The sequence below is a fragment of the Rhinopithecus roxellana genome, chromosome 4 (genome assembly GCF_007565055.1).
Source record: "Rhinopithecus roxellana isolate Shanxi Qingling chromosome 4, ASM756505v1, whole genome shotgun sequence".
NCBI lineage: Eukaryota > Metazoa > Chordata > Mammalia > Primates > Cercopithecidae > Rhinopithecus > Rhinopithecus roxellana.
The window spans coordinates 71,487,708-71,502,380 of record NC_044552.1 but is presented as its reverse complement, the minus strand read 5'-3'; the positions used below and the strand labels follow the sequence as shown (position 1 = coordinate 71,502,380).

Genomic DNA, 14,673 nt, shown 5'->3' with positions numbered 1-14,673 from the left:
CTGAAACATAAATCATCGAGCAGAGACAGCATCCTCTGCCCTGAGCTCTGCTCCAGTCCTGAGACCTTCCCAGCCGTGTGTGTGGGGATGGAAACCGCTCCTGGGGGTTACACTGTCCCTGATGGGCCTTGGGGAGGATGGCAGGTCTCTGCTCCAAGACAAACTGATTCTCACTCGGCAATCCCTGACACTCAACAGTAATAAGCTGCAATAAAAAATGTTTAAAAGGTCTTTGAAATTTCCTGAGGGGCGGGGTCCCTAAGGAGTCAGGAGTGAAGTTCCAAGGACAAGGAGCCTGGTCACAGATGGCACAAGCTCGTTGCCTGCAGTGTCTGCCAGTGGCTCTGTCCTGCACAATGCCAGGTTCACTAAACATGAGCCACATACCCCAACAGCAGGGACAACAGCTTCCTGCTCACTGCACACACTTCCCCCTTCCAGGCTCTGGCTTTGCTGTCCATCCTAGAAGGAGACCAGGGCCACCCTTCCAGGCTCTGGCTTTGCTGTCCAACCTAGAAGGAGACCAGGCCCACTGAACAGCTTTGGGGACAGGGCCGAGGCTGGCTCTTGCAATCCCCCTATGTTATGAAGTGTTTTGCTCTGCAGCAAGCCCTCACATAGTTCATCTAGTTGTCCTTACAACAGCTCCAAGGTAAGTAGGATAGAGTCATCACCCCCATGAGAAATCTGTGGTTCACAGAGAGGAAGTAGTAGCTGACAGACGGTCACATAGCTGTTTAGGGCCAGGCAGGGACCTGAGTTCAACCATTTTGATTCCCAGTTTCATCCCCTTTCCATGGTGCCCCTTTCATTTAAGCTCCCCCTTACCCCATGGGCCATCCCACCAACCTCCCAACCTCTTCTAATTAATGTGAAGCAAGGGTTTTGAGTCAACAGGGCCCCTTCAGAGTATTAACACACAACTGCCTTGCCCAGTAGGCATTACATATAACAAACAGTATTCTCAGCAGGTAGCAAATGGACAAGAGAAGGACTGTCACCAAAGACCACCCGGGAAGAACTGTTCCCTAGACAACATGGAGCTCGCTGTCTCCGTAATAACCGGAGTGAAGTGAGAACGTCCTCCCTCTAAACACAATTGTCTCTCTTTCAAATCTTTGGGTTTAGAAAAACCAACCCCATTTTTTTCAAGTATTTTGAAAATTTCCTTTCTTTAATACTCTGGGTTATATATACCATCAAACATCTTTTATAGATAATCTGGTAATCCTCTTTTAAACTGATGTGCATATTAAGAAAACTAGCCATATGGTTCAAATTCATTTGCAATTAAACTATTTAAGTGTTTTCTCTGGGCTGTATGTGATAGCCTCACCAAAGCCTTCTGAAATTCTCTAATAAATCTTTCTAAGTCTTTTATCTTGAAAACAGGAAGTCACAACTGCCAAGGGTAATGGAACTCACATCTAACAGCGTTGAGTGTACTTCAGACTTGGCTGGACACATTCCCTCAACTGCTCTTGGTGCAATGTAATCAGGTGAATTGCACTCAGAACTGGCTGATAACAGAAGACCTACGGCAACTGATTATATGTCACCCACTTGGCAGGTCCCCTGGGTGAAAAAATTACCATCCAAATTGCAGCAGACCTCAGAAACCAGACAGGATTCAAATATTTCTCCTGATTTGTGCCACCAGCTTTGCAAATTGGCAAATGTTCTGAAGTTGTACAGAATCAAAAGCTCTTTTTTTTTTACAAAGAAAAAAAAATCTAAAACTCAATATGATGTTTTTACCCATTCTATGCTAGTTGAACTTGGTAGCTTCTGAATTGGGCTTGAAGTCACAGGCTCTAAAGTCAAAGTCTGCATCGAATCTATTACAGGTTATGTGGCTTAGACTTCTCTCTGAACTTCAGTTTCTTCTGTAAGATAGTGCCCAGCATTTGGGCTTTGTAATATAACCTTGTAAAATGTTCAGTGCCATACCTGACATATGCTGTATTAAGCACACTAGTTGTGTTTGTGGCCCTGACAAAAATGAAATCCCTCGCTTACTAGATTCACTACCTGAGTGGGCAGCCCCCTTCAGAATGGGAGCTGTGAATGTATCACAGAGCTTACCACCATGCCTTGCATACAGGGGCACTAAAAAAAGTGTTTCAAAGAAGCAAATGTGAACAAAAGAGAGGGCTTATTGCCAAGGACCCTTTACATTGAAAATCTTTTCAAATATGAGGTTGCCCATAGCCAAATGAAGAGTGTTATTCATCATCTTCATCAACATCTAGCAATTATCAGTGACTAAAAATCCCTGTCTTCGTTGGTGTAAAAGAATGCATGACCACAGCTGTCTGGTGGCCGCTTTCTCTTGGCCCAGGTCTTGTCTGGCAGGACATGCTCACTTCCCAGCAGAATGTGAGGTTTCATTCCGTCTACAGCCTTGCAAAGCCGCAATTTATCTGGTTTGTCCCACTGACCAATCTGACACTCCACTGCGCTGACCACCAGCTTCACCAAGATGGTCCTGGTGTTTATCCCCGTGACCTGAAAGAGCAGACCTGCATGCTCACGGGCCTCCAAATCCCCACTTCACCCCAGACAGCTGCCCCACCATCCCCAGCACCAGCCTCCAGGATAACTGTGGACACCAATCTGCATGTGGGGGTAGGGGTCAGGGGGTGTCCAGCCATTTAGACCACAGCCATGGTGCTCAAAGTTCAGTGTGCACCAGAAGCACCTGGTCAGGTGAAAACACACCCTGGCCTCCCACCTCCATCAGGACCAGGCCTTCTGCACACTCCTGATGAAGAAGCTTGATAAGGAAGAGATGAGACGCCTGAGAGGAAGAAGAAAGAAGGGGCAGGGAAAGGGGAGGGAATGTGTGTCCAGGAGCAGTGAAGGTCGGCTGCTGATAGCCAGATGGGGGCAGGACATCAGCTTTGTGGACCACACTCTGCATCTGAACTCCCTGACCCCAGCTCATGCTCAGGCCCAGTGCTGCCTGACGTCTCCAAACTTGGTCAGCTCCAGCAAACACCTCCCCAGCCTGCATCCATCACAGGCTCATTCTTCCTGTGCAAATTCTGACACATAATCCTTCTGAAACACCTTTGAATTAATTTACAGTACTCTTCTTCTACATACCCAATATTTGCAACACTTGCTGTAAAGTCTCTCTTTAATGCCATATTTTCTCTCCCATAAGCAGCCTCAATATGTGTAACTATGTACTGGGTTTCTGTGATATTTGGTTAGGCCCAGCTAGTTAACAATAAGGAGAAAGGATAATTGGCAGCCATCCTTGAAATCACCCAATCACAGCCCATTTGCCGACCAAAGAAGTGAGGCTCAGAAAGGCTAAGGGAACATCTCAAAACCAGACAGCAGGAAGCTGAAGCCAGAATTGGCACCCCATCTGTCAGATCAGTAGCCCTAGCTCTCTCCATGGCAGCTCTTGTTGAGAAGCTCATGGTGGTTGCAGAGTTGATGTCACCAGTAGCCATGTGTGGCACGAGCATCACACCTTCTCCAGGGGAAGGTCCTCTTGGTGCCTCCCAAACCCCACTGATGAAGGATGTGGTGGGCAGCACCAGGATGCCCTGGCATGACGTGCATGTGCCCTACCTACAGAGAAGCTGGCACAGTTCCCAAGGACCAGACTGCTCTTCAGGGGACGTCAGCACCATCTGTCCCATCAAGATCTGCTCGTTGCACTATTCCTCTTAAATGTGTAAGTGTCTAGTGCTCTGGGAAAGATCCCCGATGAAGAGTCAAGCATCTGGCCAGCACACTAAGGACAGCAACACCCTGCTTCCTCCAGAGATGCCAGAGGAGCGCCCCTCAGCCAACCCCTGCAGTCAGTAAACTCTTACTGCATTTTCAGGGGTTGGAAGAAGAGAAGAAGTCTTAAAAGCAGGGGGAAAAAAAGATGAAAAAGAGAAAAGAAAAAGAGAGAAAGGACCTTGATCTCCCCTGAGCTAATCAATGTCAATTACTAATGTCATGGATCGTGGAAGCCCAAAGAGCCTTTATAAAAAAAAGCATTTGCGCTAACTTTCAAAACAAACCAGACAACATCACCACCTTGAGTTCGAGATTTCTGCTGCCCACAGCAAGCATCCAATATTTCAGAGACTCTGGCTCCCTGTGTTCCAGGATCCTGCCTGACATACTGGGTGTCATCAAATCAGGAAGCCTTAGGAAATGCCACTTGATATGAAGTCAAGAAAGGGACATTGCTGTCACTTGCTGGTGCAAGGCTGCCGGCATCTGTGCCCCCAAGTGTGGTACCCTAAATCCATCAGGACAGTCTCAGGTACAAAGTAAACTCTTTAAGCCATCCTGGGGCCACTCCATTTCAAAGAGTTTGTGTTGTCTGTTTCACAGAAGAAGGGCTGAATCACTCTATCACTTAACTAAGCTTTCTTCCAACTTCTCACCAAAGTTTATCTAACAGCAGAGAGAATGAACTCCTCCCCAGAAGCCTGGAGCATGGAAATTCATTCCTAATCTTCATTTTTATCTCAAAACTGCATTTACATTTTGTAGATTACTCCATAATATTTTGGTGTTTGTTTAAAAACTAAAAGTAGGCTGGGCATGGAGGCTCACAGCTGTAATCCCAGCACTTTGGGAGGCCGAGGCAGGCGGATCACCTGAGGTCAGGAGTTCAGGACCAGCCTGACCAACATGGAGAAACCCCGTCTCTACTAAAAGTACAAAATTAGCTGGGCTTGGTGGCATGCACCTGTAATCCCAGCTACTCAGGAGGCTGAGGCAGGAGAATTGCTTGATGCCAGGAGGCAGAGTTTGTGGTGAGCCAAGATCGCACCACTGCACTCCAGCCCGGGTGAGAAGAGCGAGACTCTGTCTCAAAAAAAAAAAAAAAAAAAAAAAAAAATTAAAAATAACATTTGAATGCCTGGCCATCAAGAAAATTCTCCCTGACCTTATGCCTTCATGGAATCGTGGTTGTGTCACGTTCTCCCAAGTTCTGGGGACCCCAGTTTGAGAAGCCCTGAGAATCACTGGTATGGAAGTGGCTTCAGGATGTCACCCAAAATGTCAATCAGTAGCTGACTTTGGTATTGACCCTAGTAGAGTGCTATGAATATCAACAAAAACTATTTTGTGCTATCAGTTTCACGGTAGAGGTCTGAGGCTGTGCTGGGCTACAGAATGCCAAGTGGCCCTGAGACTGTGGTCATCCCCTGCATTAGTGACAATGCAGAGCTCTACACGGGATGGCCATGAAGCCCTTCCCACGACCACAAGAATTAAGAGGGTCTACAGTTGCTTGCATGGATACGGCCCTCAATTTGTATAGATCATAAGCCTTTGGAGGGGAATCTTTCCCTTATCCTACCACTGTTTAGGCAACGCTAGAGTCTCTGTGACCCATTTGTGGCAGTGGCTTATCTCTAGGCCCAGAAGACCAATACCAGTTGCTCTCCTCAGCCATCTCACGATTCTGATGTAGACATCGCTGTGCCATCTGCAACAGCAGCTTGGGGTCAGCCCTATCCCGAGTCCGGCTTACTCGCTCCCCATCCCCAGCCCAATCCCCACCAACACAGTGTGGAAGGATCAGTCAGCTTCTCTGGGGGACTAGCTATGAAAGTTTCCTCCATTATTGGCATGAGTATATAGAGACAGTAGAAGCATCTACTCTAGATCCATCTGGTGGTGCTTTAGTTCTCAGCCATTCCCCTACAGGATTCATGAGGGCCACAGAAACCAAAGAAGGCAATAATCCTTTTCCGGTCTTAATGGCTGGATCCCTACAGTATAACACAGAGATGGCCTCATAGCCTATAAGCAAAGAGAAGGAGTGTTAAATATTCTAAGGAAAACTAGACCTCAGTTCAAAGGGTTTTGATTTGTTGGGGATTGTTTGTTTCAGTTTAAAGTTCTTCTGTATTTGTTTCCTTTGGGAATAGAATGGTAAGTAATGCAGTTGTCTTCTGGCAATCAAAGACCTTGTTTTGTTGAATGGCTATTGGTTACTTCAACTTTTAACTGTTCTGCAACACACACACACATTGGCTTCACTTGCAGATGAAAGATCCAATTACAATGTATGAGTAGGTTGATAACTTTAAAGGGAAGTGCTTCCTTTCAGGTCTAATATCTGAATTTGCAGGGATCCCACAAAAGCTGCTTCCCTTCTCAGAGGTATCACAGACCCACACCTGCCCTCTTCTTCTCGCAGACATCGGAGAAAAGCCCAGATATCAATCAGAAAACAGCAACTGAACCCAAGATGCTGGCCTCATCAGAAGTATTAGGTTTTATTAAACTACCGTAGGTTCTTCCAGGACTTGAAGGCAAGTGCTTCATGCAGGGCTGCCCAGGCAGGGACCACCCATCTCCCACCTTCCCAGGGACCCCGCCCCTCACACTCGGAACAACCGCTCATCAGTCTCTGAAATAAGCACACATCCTGGTGTCCTAAGAAAGCGCCTCACCCCCACTGTTTGTGTCCTCACATGAAATGCCTGTGATTTCAGCTCAAAGGTAGGAAAAGGCTGCGTCCAGTTAATCTCTTTTCTGGCCAGCTAGCTCCTTCCTGCCTCCCTTCCATGGCATTTCTGTGGGGGCGGGGGGGGGGTGCGGTGCCAGCAGGGACTCCTGAGGCCTTTGCTTCTCCCCAAGGACATCTAGCTAAATGGAGTCAAACAGCTCCTCACACAAACCTCTGTCTCCCACATTTTTATTACCTAAAGAATGGGCTCTACAATTAGCAAAGTCTAGCTATATTTTAACATGAGAGGCAGCTTTGAAACGAGCACTCGGATAAAGAGATCCAAGCCCTTAGGATGGAAGGGCTCATTCTGGGGCAGTACTTCCTTGGGAGGGAGTAATGGGCAGGCCACCCCACAGCCCACGGATCTGGCTGTGCAAACACCTCATCTTCATAGACCAGCCAGCCCAAAGAATTCCAGTTTACAGATGCACACATCTTTTTTTTTTCCCCAGGCCCTCAAAGTAGCAAAAGGCAAGAAATACAATCTCTGATCAATGGTAGCACCAATCTGAGTTCAACAAACTGGCTTGCCCAAAACCCCCTGAATCAACGTTGAACTAGATACAGATGACCCCAGTCTTCTCACAGGCGCTTCTGCAACATCCAAGCCCCAACTCTTGTCAACACTCTTGTCAATGCCCACTCCTCTACCAAACACAGGTATGGGGCAGAAGCCATCTCCAAATGCATTTCCACTGAACAAACATCTCCTGAGCATCCACTGGGCAATTGCCCCAGGCTCTGGAGATAGGAAGATGAGTAAGTCAAACTACCCTGCCCTTGAGGAGCTCACCTTCCAGGCCATGAACCAGAAACTTTTGCCCTGTGAACTGCACACTAAATAAAACTAATATTGGCATGAGAAAGCTACTGAGAAAATAATGCCACAGGCATTATTAATTCCCCATTGTCCAAAGGCTTTGATTGAAATTGTACTGGGAAAGAAGGCAGTCTTTGATTCATAATTAATTCCATGATTTTGAATTGGGGTACATGTTAAGCACGAGTCTGGTGCGCAGCAGCTCCACTGCCTGGCTGCAGAAATATCTAGTGGAGCCCTTGCTTTGCCTATTGGTTTACTGTGCTGGCACCTTTTGCACCAAGTGTCAATGACACATGTCAGTTTAAATAAGTTGACATGGCCAGCTCCACTGGTTCATTCAGCAGAATTCCGCCATTGCGAACAGAGGGAAGGACACTCAACAAGGGGACCCTTGGAGAGGTGCTTTCCAGCGTTTCACTGGCGACGAGTGTTTCTTCTGCGTGCCTTTGGTGTGTTCAGGTACATTCTCAAAATGCAGAAATTACAATTTAGCATTTCTTCCTTCACTAATATGACTTTTGAATGCACTGACCTAAAATATTCAAAGTAGGGTAAAGAAATAAGAAAACAGCCATTTGTTCAGTATGACAAATGGTTTCCTACTACTCACAAGGCTTAGCATCATTCATTAAAAGTGGAATCAGTCCACTCAGCCTCATAGATTCATGACATTTCAAAACTAAAAGGAAACTTGGAACCTTAGAAAGAACTATGGAGCCTAAGAAAGTTCTTAGAAAGGAACCTAGAAGCTACTTGATGAATCCTATCATTTCAAAGCTGAGAAACCTGAGGTGCTTAGAAGACAGGGGTTGCTGATGGCTGAGTGCTAGTCAGGGCCTGAGCCTGGAGCCGGAGCCAGGTGTTCAGGGGTGAATAGTGTCGAGATTACAGTTTGGTGGATTAATTATACTCTTGAATCAGCAGATCGGGGAGAGAGCCATCTCAAGACATTAGGTTTAGAGTTTTCAACTTCCACATCAGTCATATTTAAATAAACTGTCAAGATAATATGTCTGAAAATTGGTGCTCGTGTTGATGAAATAGTGACAGAAAAGGCCAAAATACAAGTTTGGGGTATACATGTCCCATCATTCTGTAGATATGTCCATGAAAAGAGTGCTAGATAAGAAATATTTACAATGCCAAAATATTTACAATGCCGAACTTTGGTTTTTCCTGTTTTCATAGTTTCATTGTTTCGGTGTCAAATAATTAGTTCAACGGTAGGTATTAGCTTTCTGAGCCAGGCACTGGGAGGGATCCAAAGATGAATCCTGCCCCAGATCTACCCTCAGGTCTACCATGCTTTCCAAGAAACTGATGTAGATGAAGTCAGCCTTAAAGAGAAGGTGACAACAGCCCTTCTTTGGAGCCAGCAGGAGGGAAGGGAGCAGTGAGGGTTCAGGAGGGAGAAGACGGTCAGCTGAAACCTTCATCCCACCCAGGGAAGGCAGAAGCAAGTCACCTACTAGAAGTGAACCCAGGCCAGGAAATGGGCTGGAGCAAAGTGGTGACATTTTGGACTAGCCACTGTGGCAGAAAGAAAGGAAACTGTGTAAGGACAATCAGGAAGTGGCCAAGCAGCACTGAGGGCCTGGATGAAGTGAGAAAACCAGCTCTGACAAGCTGTTGTGACTCAGATCAGATCAGCTTTTCATCTGTTTCACAAAGCCCAGTCATCAGCATGGCAGACAGAGAAAGCTGGGGGTCCTGGTGGAGCGATGGGCAGAGGCAGCACTCCAGCAGTGAGGCCGCTGAAACGACGGGGGCAGACCTGCATGTGGAGTGTGGTTGGAATGATGGGACCTGGATAAAGTAAAGAAGAAACGGGACAGTGGCAGCTTCTGCACCCCGCAGCTGGGAAGGGTCTACAGGTCCAAAGTCTACTACAGTCTGAAATGAAGCTTCTGACGCGAGGGCATTGAGGAAGTGAGATGATGGTGATCAGATGGGGATTCCAGGAGTCTAGATTTTGGAAGGGATCAACTCCATCAGTAACTTTAACTCCATGAGGGGAGGTGGCAGTTAGAGCCAGGAGGTGAGAATATCAAATGGATCATTGTCATGGATGCCTGGCATAGAGACCCACTATGCACCAAGTGCCTGAAGGTGTTGGATTTAGGGAGCAACCCGGAAGTCAGTGGGTGACCAAGATAAGGAAGGGAATGGCTGGTCCGCAGGTGAGTGTCACACAGCATCAACTGGAAATGGCCAAGGAGTAATTGTGGACTCTATGTTGAACTTGAGTCCAACCTACCATTTGTCCAAAAAAATGAGCAAGCATCATGAATTATATAATGTAAAGAAAAATGAGGCAGAAATTAGACTTTTATTTCAGTCCTAGGCCTATGTAGGCTCCAAAACTTGAGAAAAGCACAGAGGACTCTATTTTTAGAAAAACCTTAAAAATGATTAAATAGATATGATCATATTCAGAACTAAACTTAACCAGAACCTAACACTGTTTTCCAGATGAAGAGTTTGACAAAAGCTGACTAACTAGCTGGGCTGAGGCCCTAGGCTGGCGGGTAGCAGAGTGGACACGTGTCTGTGTCCCTGTCCTGACCCCCAGCGCCTGGATCTGCACTGCCAGGTTACTCAGATCCAGTTACAGAAAAAAGCCAAAACAACTTGCAGAAAAGAAGTCTGCAGAAAAGCTACATAATAGTATTCCAATAAATGAACAGACTTGTGACATCTCTTCCCTGGGGACAGAACAAGAGGATACAGGTTTCCATCCCAGCAAGAGGGATTCTGCATTAAGTACAAAGAAAGCTTTCCGGCTGGGAGAAGTGAGATGAGCAACACAAGAGGAGCCAAAACTGCTGCCCTTGCGCCACATTCTCGCTTGGTCCTGTCATTTCCTGAGTCCCGAGAGGTTTCATATTTGGATGACTGACTAGTCTGGGAATTGCTTAAGTCTTGCCCAATGTCCAGGACTCTCTGGTATGGTCCTCCTCCTCCTCCCTACATGGCTTCACCCTCACAGTCCCTTACGATCTCAACTTGGTGCCGCCATCTTATCAGGGTCTCCTAGGTTCCCAAACCCTCACTCCCATCTGCTTATTCTCTATTACAGTACTGTTGATTTTTAAAATAATTTATGATTGTGTTACGGGTTTCATTGTGCCCCCTCTGCCAAATTCATATGATGGAAGTCCTAACTCCAGTATCTCAGATGTGACCATATTCAGAAATAGGGTCTTCAAAGAGGTGAGTTAAAATGAGGCCATTAGGCTGGGGCCTTAATCCAATTTGACTGGTGACCTTATAAAAAGGAAATGTGGACACACAGATACCAAGGATGCATGTTTACAAAGAAAAGGCCATTCGAGGACACAGCAAAAAGGGGACCATCTACAAGCCAAGGATAGAGGCCTCAGGAGAAATCAAACCTGCCAACATCAGGACCTTGGACTTCTAGACCCAATCATCAAGAGAAATAAGTTTGTGTTGTTTAAGCCACCCAGTCTGTGGCATTTTGTTATGGCAGCCCCAGCAAATTAATAGATTATATGCATCATTTTGTGCATATTTGTTTGTTATCTTCCTTTCTTATTAGAATATAAGTTACATTGAGGTGATCCCTTGTCTAGCTTGTACCTCGAGCACCTAGACCTCCACCTGTAATAAGTGAATTAAATAATTAAAGTCCTATTTTTAGGTAAACACAATTCAGTTGAGATAGCTGTAAGCCTGCAAAATGAGATCTTCTGGAATCAGAACTGCAGCCATTGTTTCTAGCAGCTTAAAAGAATAGCCGTTCCTGGCCTGGTGCAGTGGCTCACGCCTGTAATCCCAGCACTATGGGAGGCCGAAGCAGGCGGATCACGAGGTCGGGAGATGGAGACCATCCTGGCTAACATAGTGAAATCCCGTCTCTACTAAAAAAAATACAAAAAATTAGCCAGGTGTGGTGGTGGGTTCCTATAGTCCCAGCTACTCGGGAGGCTGAGGCAGAAGAATGGCGTGAACCCAGGAGACGGAGCTTGCAGTGAGCCCAGATCACGCCACTGCACTCCAGCCTGGGCGACAGAGAGAGATTCCGTCTCAAAAAAAAAAAAAAAAAAAAAGAATGGCTATTCCTCTGGTTTCTGAGAAAACACAGGAAGGACGTGTGAGACCCTATCAGTCAAAGCACTAAAGTGAATCCCTTTGGACCTTACACCAGCTGCCCATGCTAATGTCTGCATTTTTGAAGACAAATTCCTCTTTGAATGAAGACAGGGAATTCTGAATACTTCTTTGGTTTGACAAGATTATCATATATTTAACAATTTCTTGGAATAACAGCATATCATATTTTCCAAGCCTCATCAAAAGGTATAGATACATGGTGATCACTTACTGATAATTTCACATAAATTATTATTTTTATTAACAATGAAATGTAATTTATGAAGTACTTTAACTTAGTCTGTGCATTCTGGATATTCCTGGTTTTTTTTTTTTTTTTTTAAGTTTTGCTTTATATTATATGCTTCAAGTGGTTTGAGCCAGCAATTTCTTCTGGTATCTTTTTTAATCACCATGTATGACAAATTAAACATCATGTATTATAGCAGAGTGGTTGGCAACCAGGGCCTACAAAGCCTGCTGCAGACAGAAGTTAAATAATCTCACAATACATACAACCAATCATGAGCTGGAACACGGCTGTCTGATCCCTGGTCCCCAGGGTTTCTGCCTGCTTACTCAGAAAGGTCACACACACTATTAAAGAGGGCATAAGAAATTAATTACTTCTGAAAAACCAAGAAAATCACTTGTTCTAAAGCTACTGTCATTCAAAAAACTTTATCAGGAAGGATGTAAAAATAAAACGCTTATTTAAAACAAAATATAAGATACAAATGCAAGGCACAAACATCCAACAGTAAAAGGTTCATATGTGTCTGTTTACGTGTGTGTCTCCAGAGGTAAACAACCTCTGAAAATAAACACCTTTTCTTCCTTTGCACACTTGCCAGGTGTACTAACTTGTTGACCATTTTACTGTCAGTATTTCCATGGTTTGATTCCTGAGCTCCTGCTCTTCTTTCTGCTAATCCTCAACCACTCATGAGCTCTCTATTTCAACTTCTGCCCTATAGCATGACTCCTAAGTCCATGTTCTTACTTGCCTCTTCCAACTTCCATTCTGTCTTCTCAAATCACCTACAAGCCATTTCCATTGCAACACCTCATAGTCATTCAAACAAGAACACTTAGCCTCTCCCCAAAAGCCAGTTTTCCTTTCTGATTGTTTTGTTCTTCCACTCTCTTTTCATATAGCATGCACTGTGAAGACCACCTACACCATCAAATCTGGTCTGAAAAGCAGATAAGTATCATTGGTTTCATCATACTCACCTTCCTGTCAACAATAATGCCAGATTGATATATTTAAACACAGGGCACATGAAAATAAAACATAGCTCCTCACCACAGTGCCTTTGAGATATTACCCAACCACATTCTGAAATAGCTGCATTCATTTTACATTATTTTTTCACCAGCAATTAAATATATTCAAGAAACACACAAGAAATGTCAACACTTTTCTCAGTAAGTAAAACAATATGACCAGACAACATGAACATCCAAATGAGAAAACAAACAGATACGCAAATATGGAGCAGAGATGGAAGGTAGGTCATCTAACATATCACAAAATATCCCAAGGTTATAAGAAAAAAGCAAGACTTGAAGCAACATATTAGCCCATAAAAGCCACTATATTGGGGGTACCCCATTCATTGATTCACAGGTAGAAGAACTATAAATATCCTAATCTGGTCAGTACTGCCATCTCAACCACCATATTTGCCTGCGAAGAAGGCAACAATATCCCCAGATTTAGACAAAGACACTTCCCCACATGAGAACACGAAAGAACGGTGAACAGTAAGCAACACTGGTTACAGTCTAGTTCATCGGGTGCACAACAGATTGACCAAGACTGTGTGGCGTGTGTGTTAGTTTAGCGATGGGAACTCAGTGAAGGTTTGTGAGCACATGTGTGTGACGGAAGCACAACTCTCTTGCGAGACGTTGCTTCAGTGAAAACATGAATCTGACATGAAGGAGCAAGTAGTACCTGTGACGGTTTCATTAAATGGTCCTGGACCCTTAATGGGAAAACCATCAATCTCGATCCATTCACCTCCTAAATTAAGGAAATGCAACTTGATAGTTAGAAACGAGGACTGTTGGATTTTCCACATTACAGTGCATCCATAATGTATAACTAAATGATCTTTTCGACACTCTTCAAAAGGATCTGCTCAGCCCATACTAGTGACTCGACACCTCAGCTTTACAGACAATACATTTTTTGGTCTTTTACACACGGTTTACTCTAGCGAGTACTCAAAACGTCTGGATGAAATGCTAATAACCTACATTAAAACTCTGTTAAAAGAAAGGATAAGTCTCTTCCACTTTTCAATCTGTCAGCTTGCTAGGCAAGTCTAAAAAGTTCTTGTTCAAAAATTATTTAATAATTCTAAATTTATATTTACTGGAAGAAGCAAGAAGGGATGTCGCTCCCAATCTAAGTAATAACACTACAGCCTCTGATTCTAGATAGGACTTACCAGGTGGGCTTTCAGCTCTGTAAACAGGACGGCTCACTCCACTGTGGTTTTCTGCAGTAAGCAGCACAAAGTACACTACCCCCGGCTCTGAAACATACGGTTCATATCAAGCCACCGATTCAGATCTCCAAGAATGACACAGTTTCACTCACTAACCATGAATAACCATCTTCCTTATACCAGTTATAACCAAATACAAAAATCCAAATTCAGTGACAAGCACAATGATAGCTGTCTCTCTTTTTTTAAATTAAAATCACTAACATTCTTCTCATGCAACTGAAAAACACATGACCCAAATAACATAAACTTTATTTCATACAAGGTACATGACATGTGTAATAAACCTGGATTCATAAACAGTCAACAAAAAGAGCTTTTGAGGGTTTTAATGTGAAATCCATGTAGGAAACAGGAACCCCTTGTCCACTAAATAGGTGTTTGAACATACACTGTCAGTCACTACTAATAATTTTTCCCCGTTAGGGGCTCCAAATGAAAATCTCCAGTAAATAATAAGAAATGTCAATGTAATTCATCAAATGTAGCACATGGCAAATCTTCACTGCAATACATAAAGCTTCATTAAATTTTCTCCTTTTCACAATAAAATGTTCCCCTTCCCATATCTGCATGTTGTTTTTGACCATTCCAACAAAAAGCTAGAAAAATATATATTTCCTGGAGTCTTGGAAATGCTTATCTTGACATAACTGGGCTTCACCTTTTGACTTTCATCTAGGGGTCAAGGCCAAATAGCAAAGGTCTCTTAGGCTGAGCTC

At 44.3% G+C, this 14,673-nt stretch overlaps 1 protein-coding gene across 1 annotated transcript in view; it reads right to left on the bottom strand.

Moving 5' to 3' along the window:
• Nucleotides 1–14,673, bottom strand: part of FNDC1 (fibronectin type III domain containing 1) — a 102,268-nt gene that overhangs the window by 58,158 nt on the left and 29,437 nt on the right. The window contains exons 3-4 of the mRNA XM_030928996.1: nt 13,892–13,978; nt 13,393–13,461 (exon numbers count right to left, since the gene is read on the bottom strand). Coding sequence (XP_030784856.1) covers nt 13,393–13,461; nt 13,892–13,978 — 156 coding nt within the window. The remainder of the gene's footprint in view (nt 1–13,392; nt 13,462–13,891; nt 13,979–14,673) is intronic.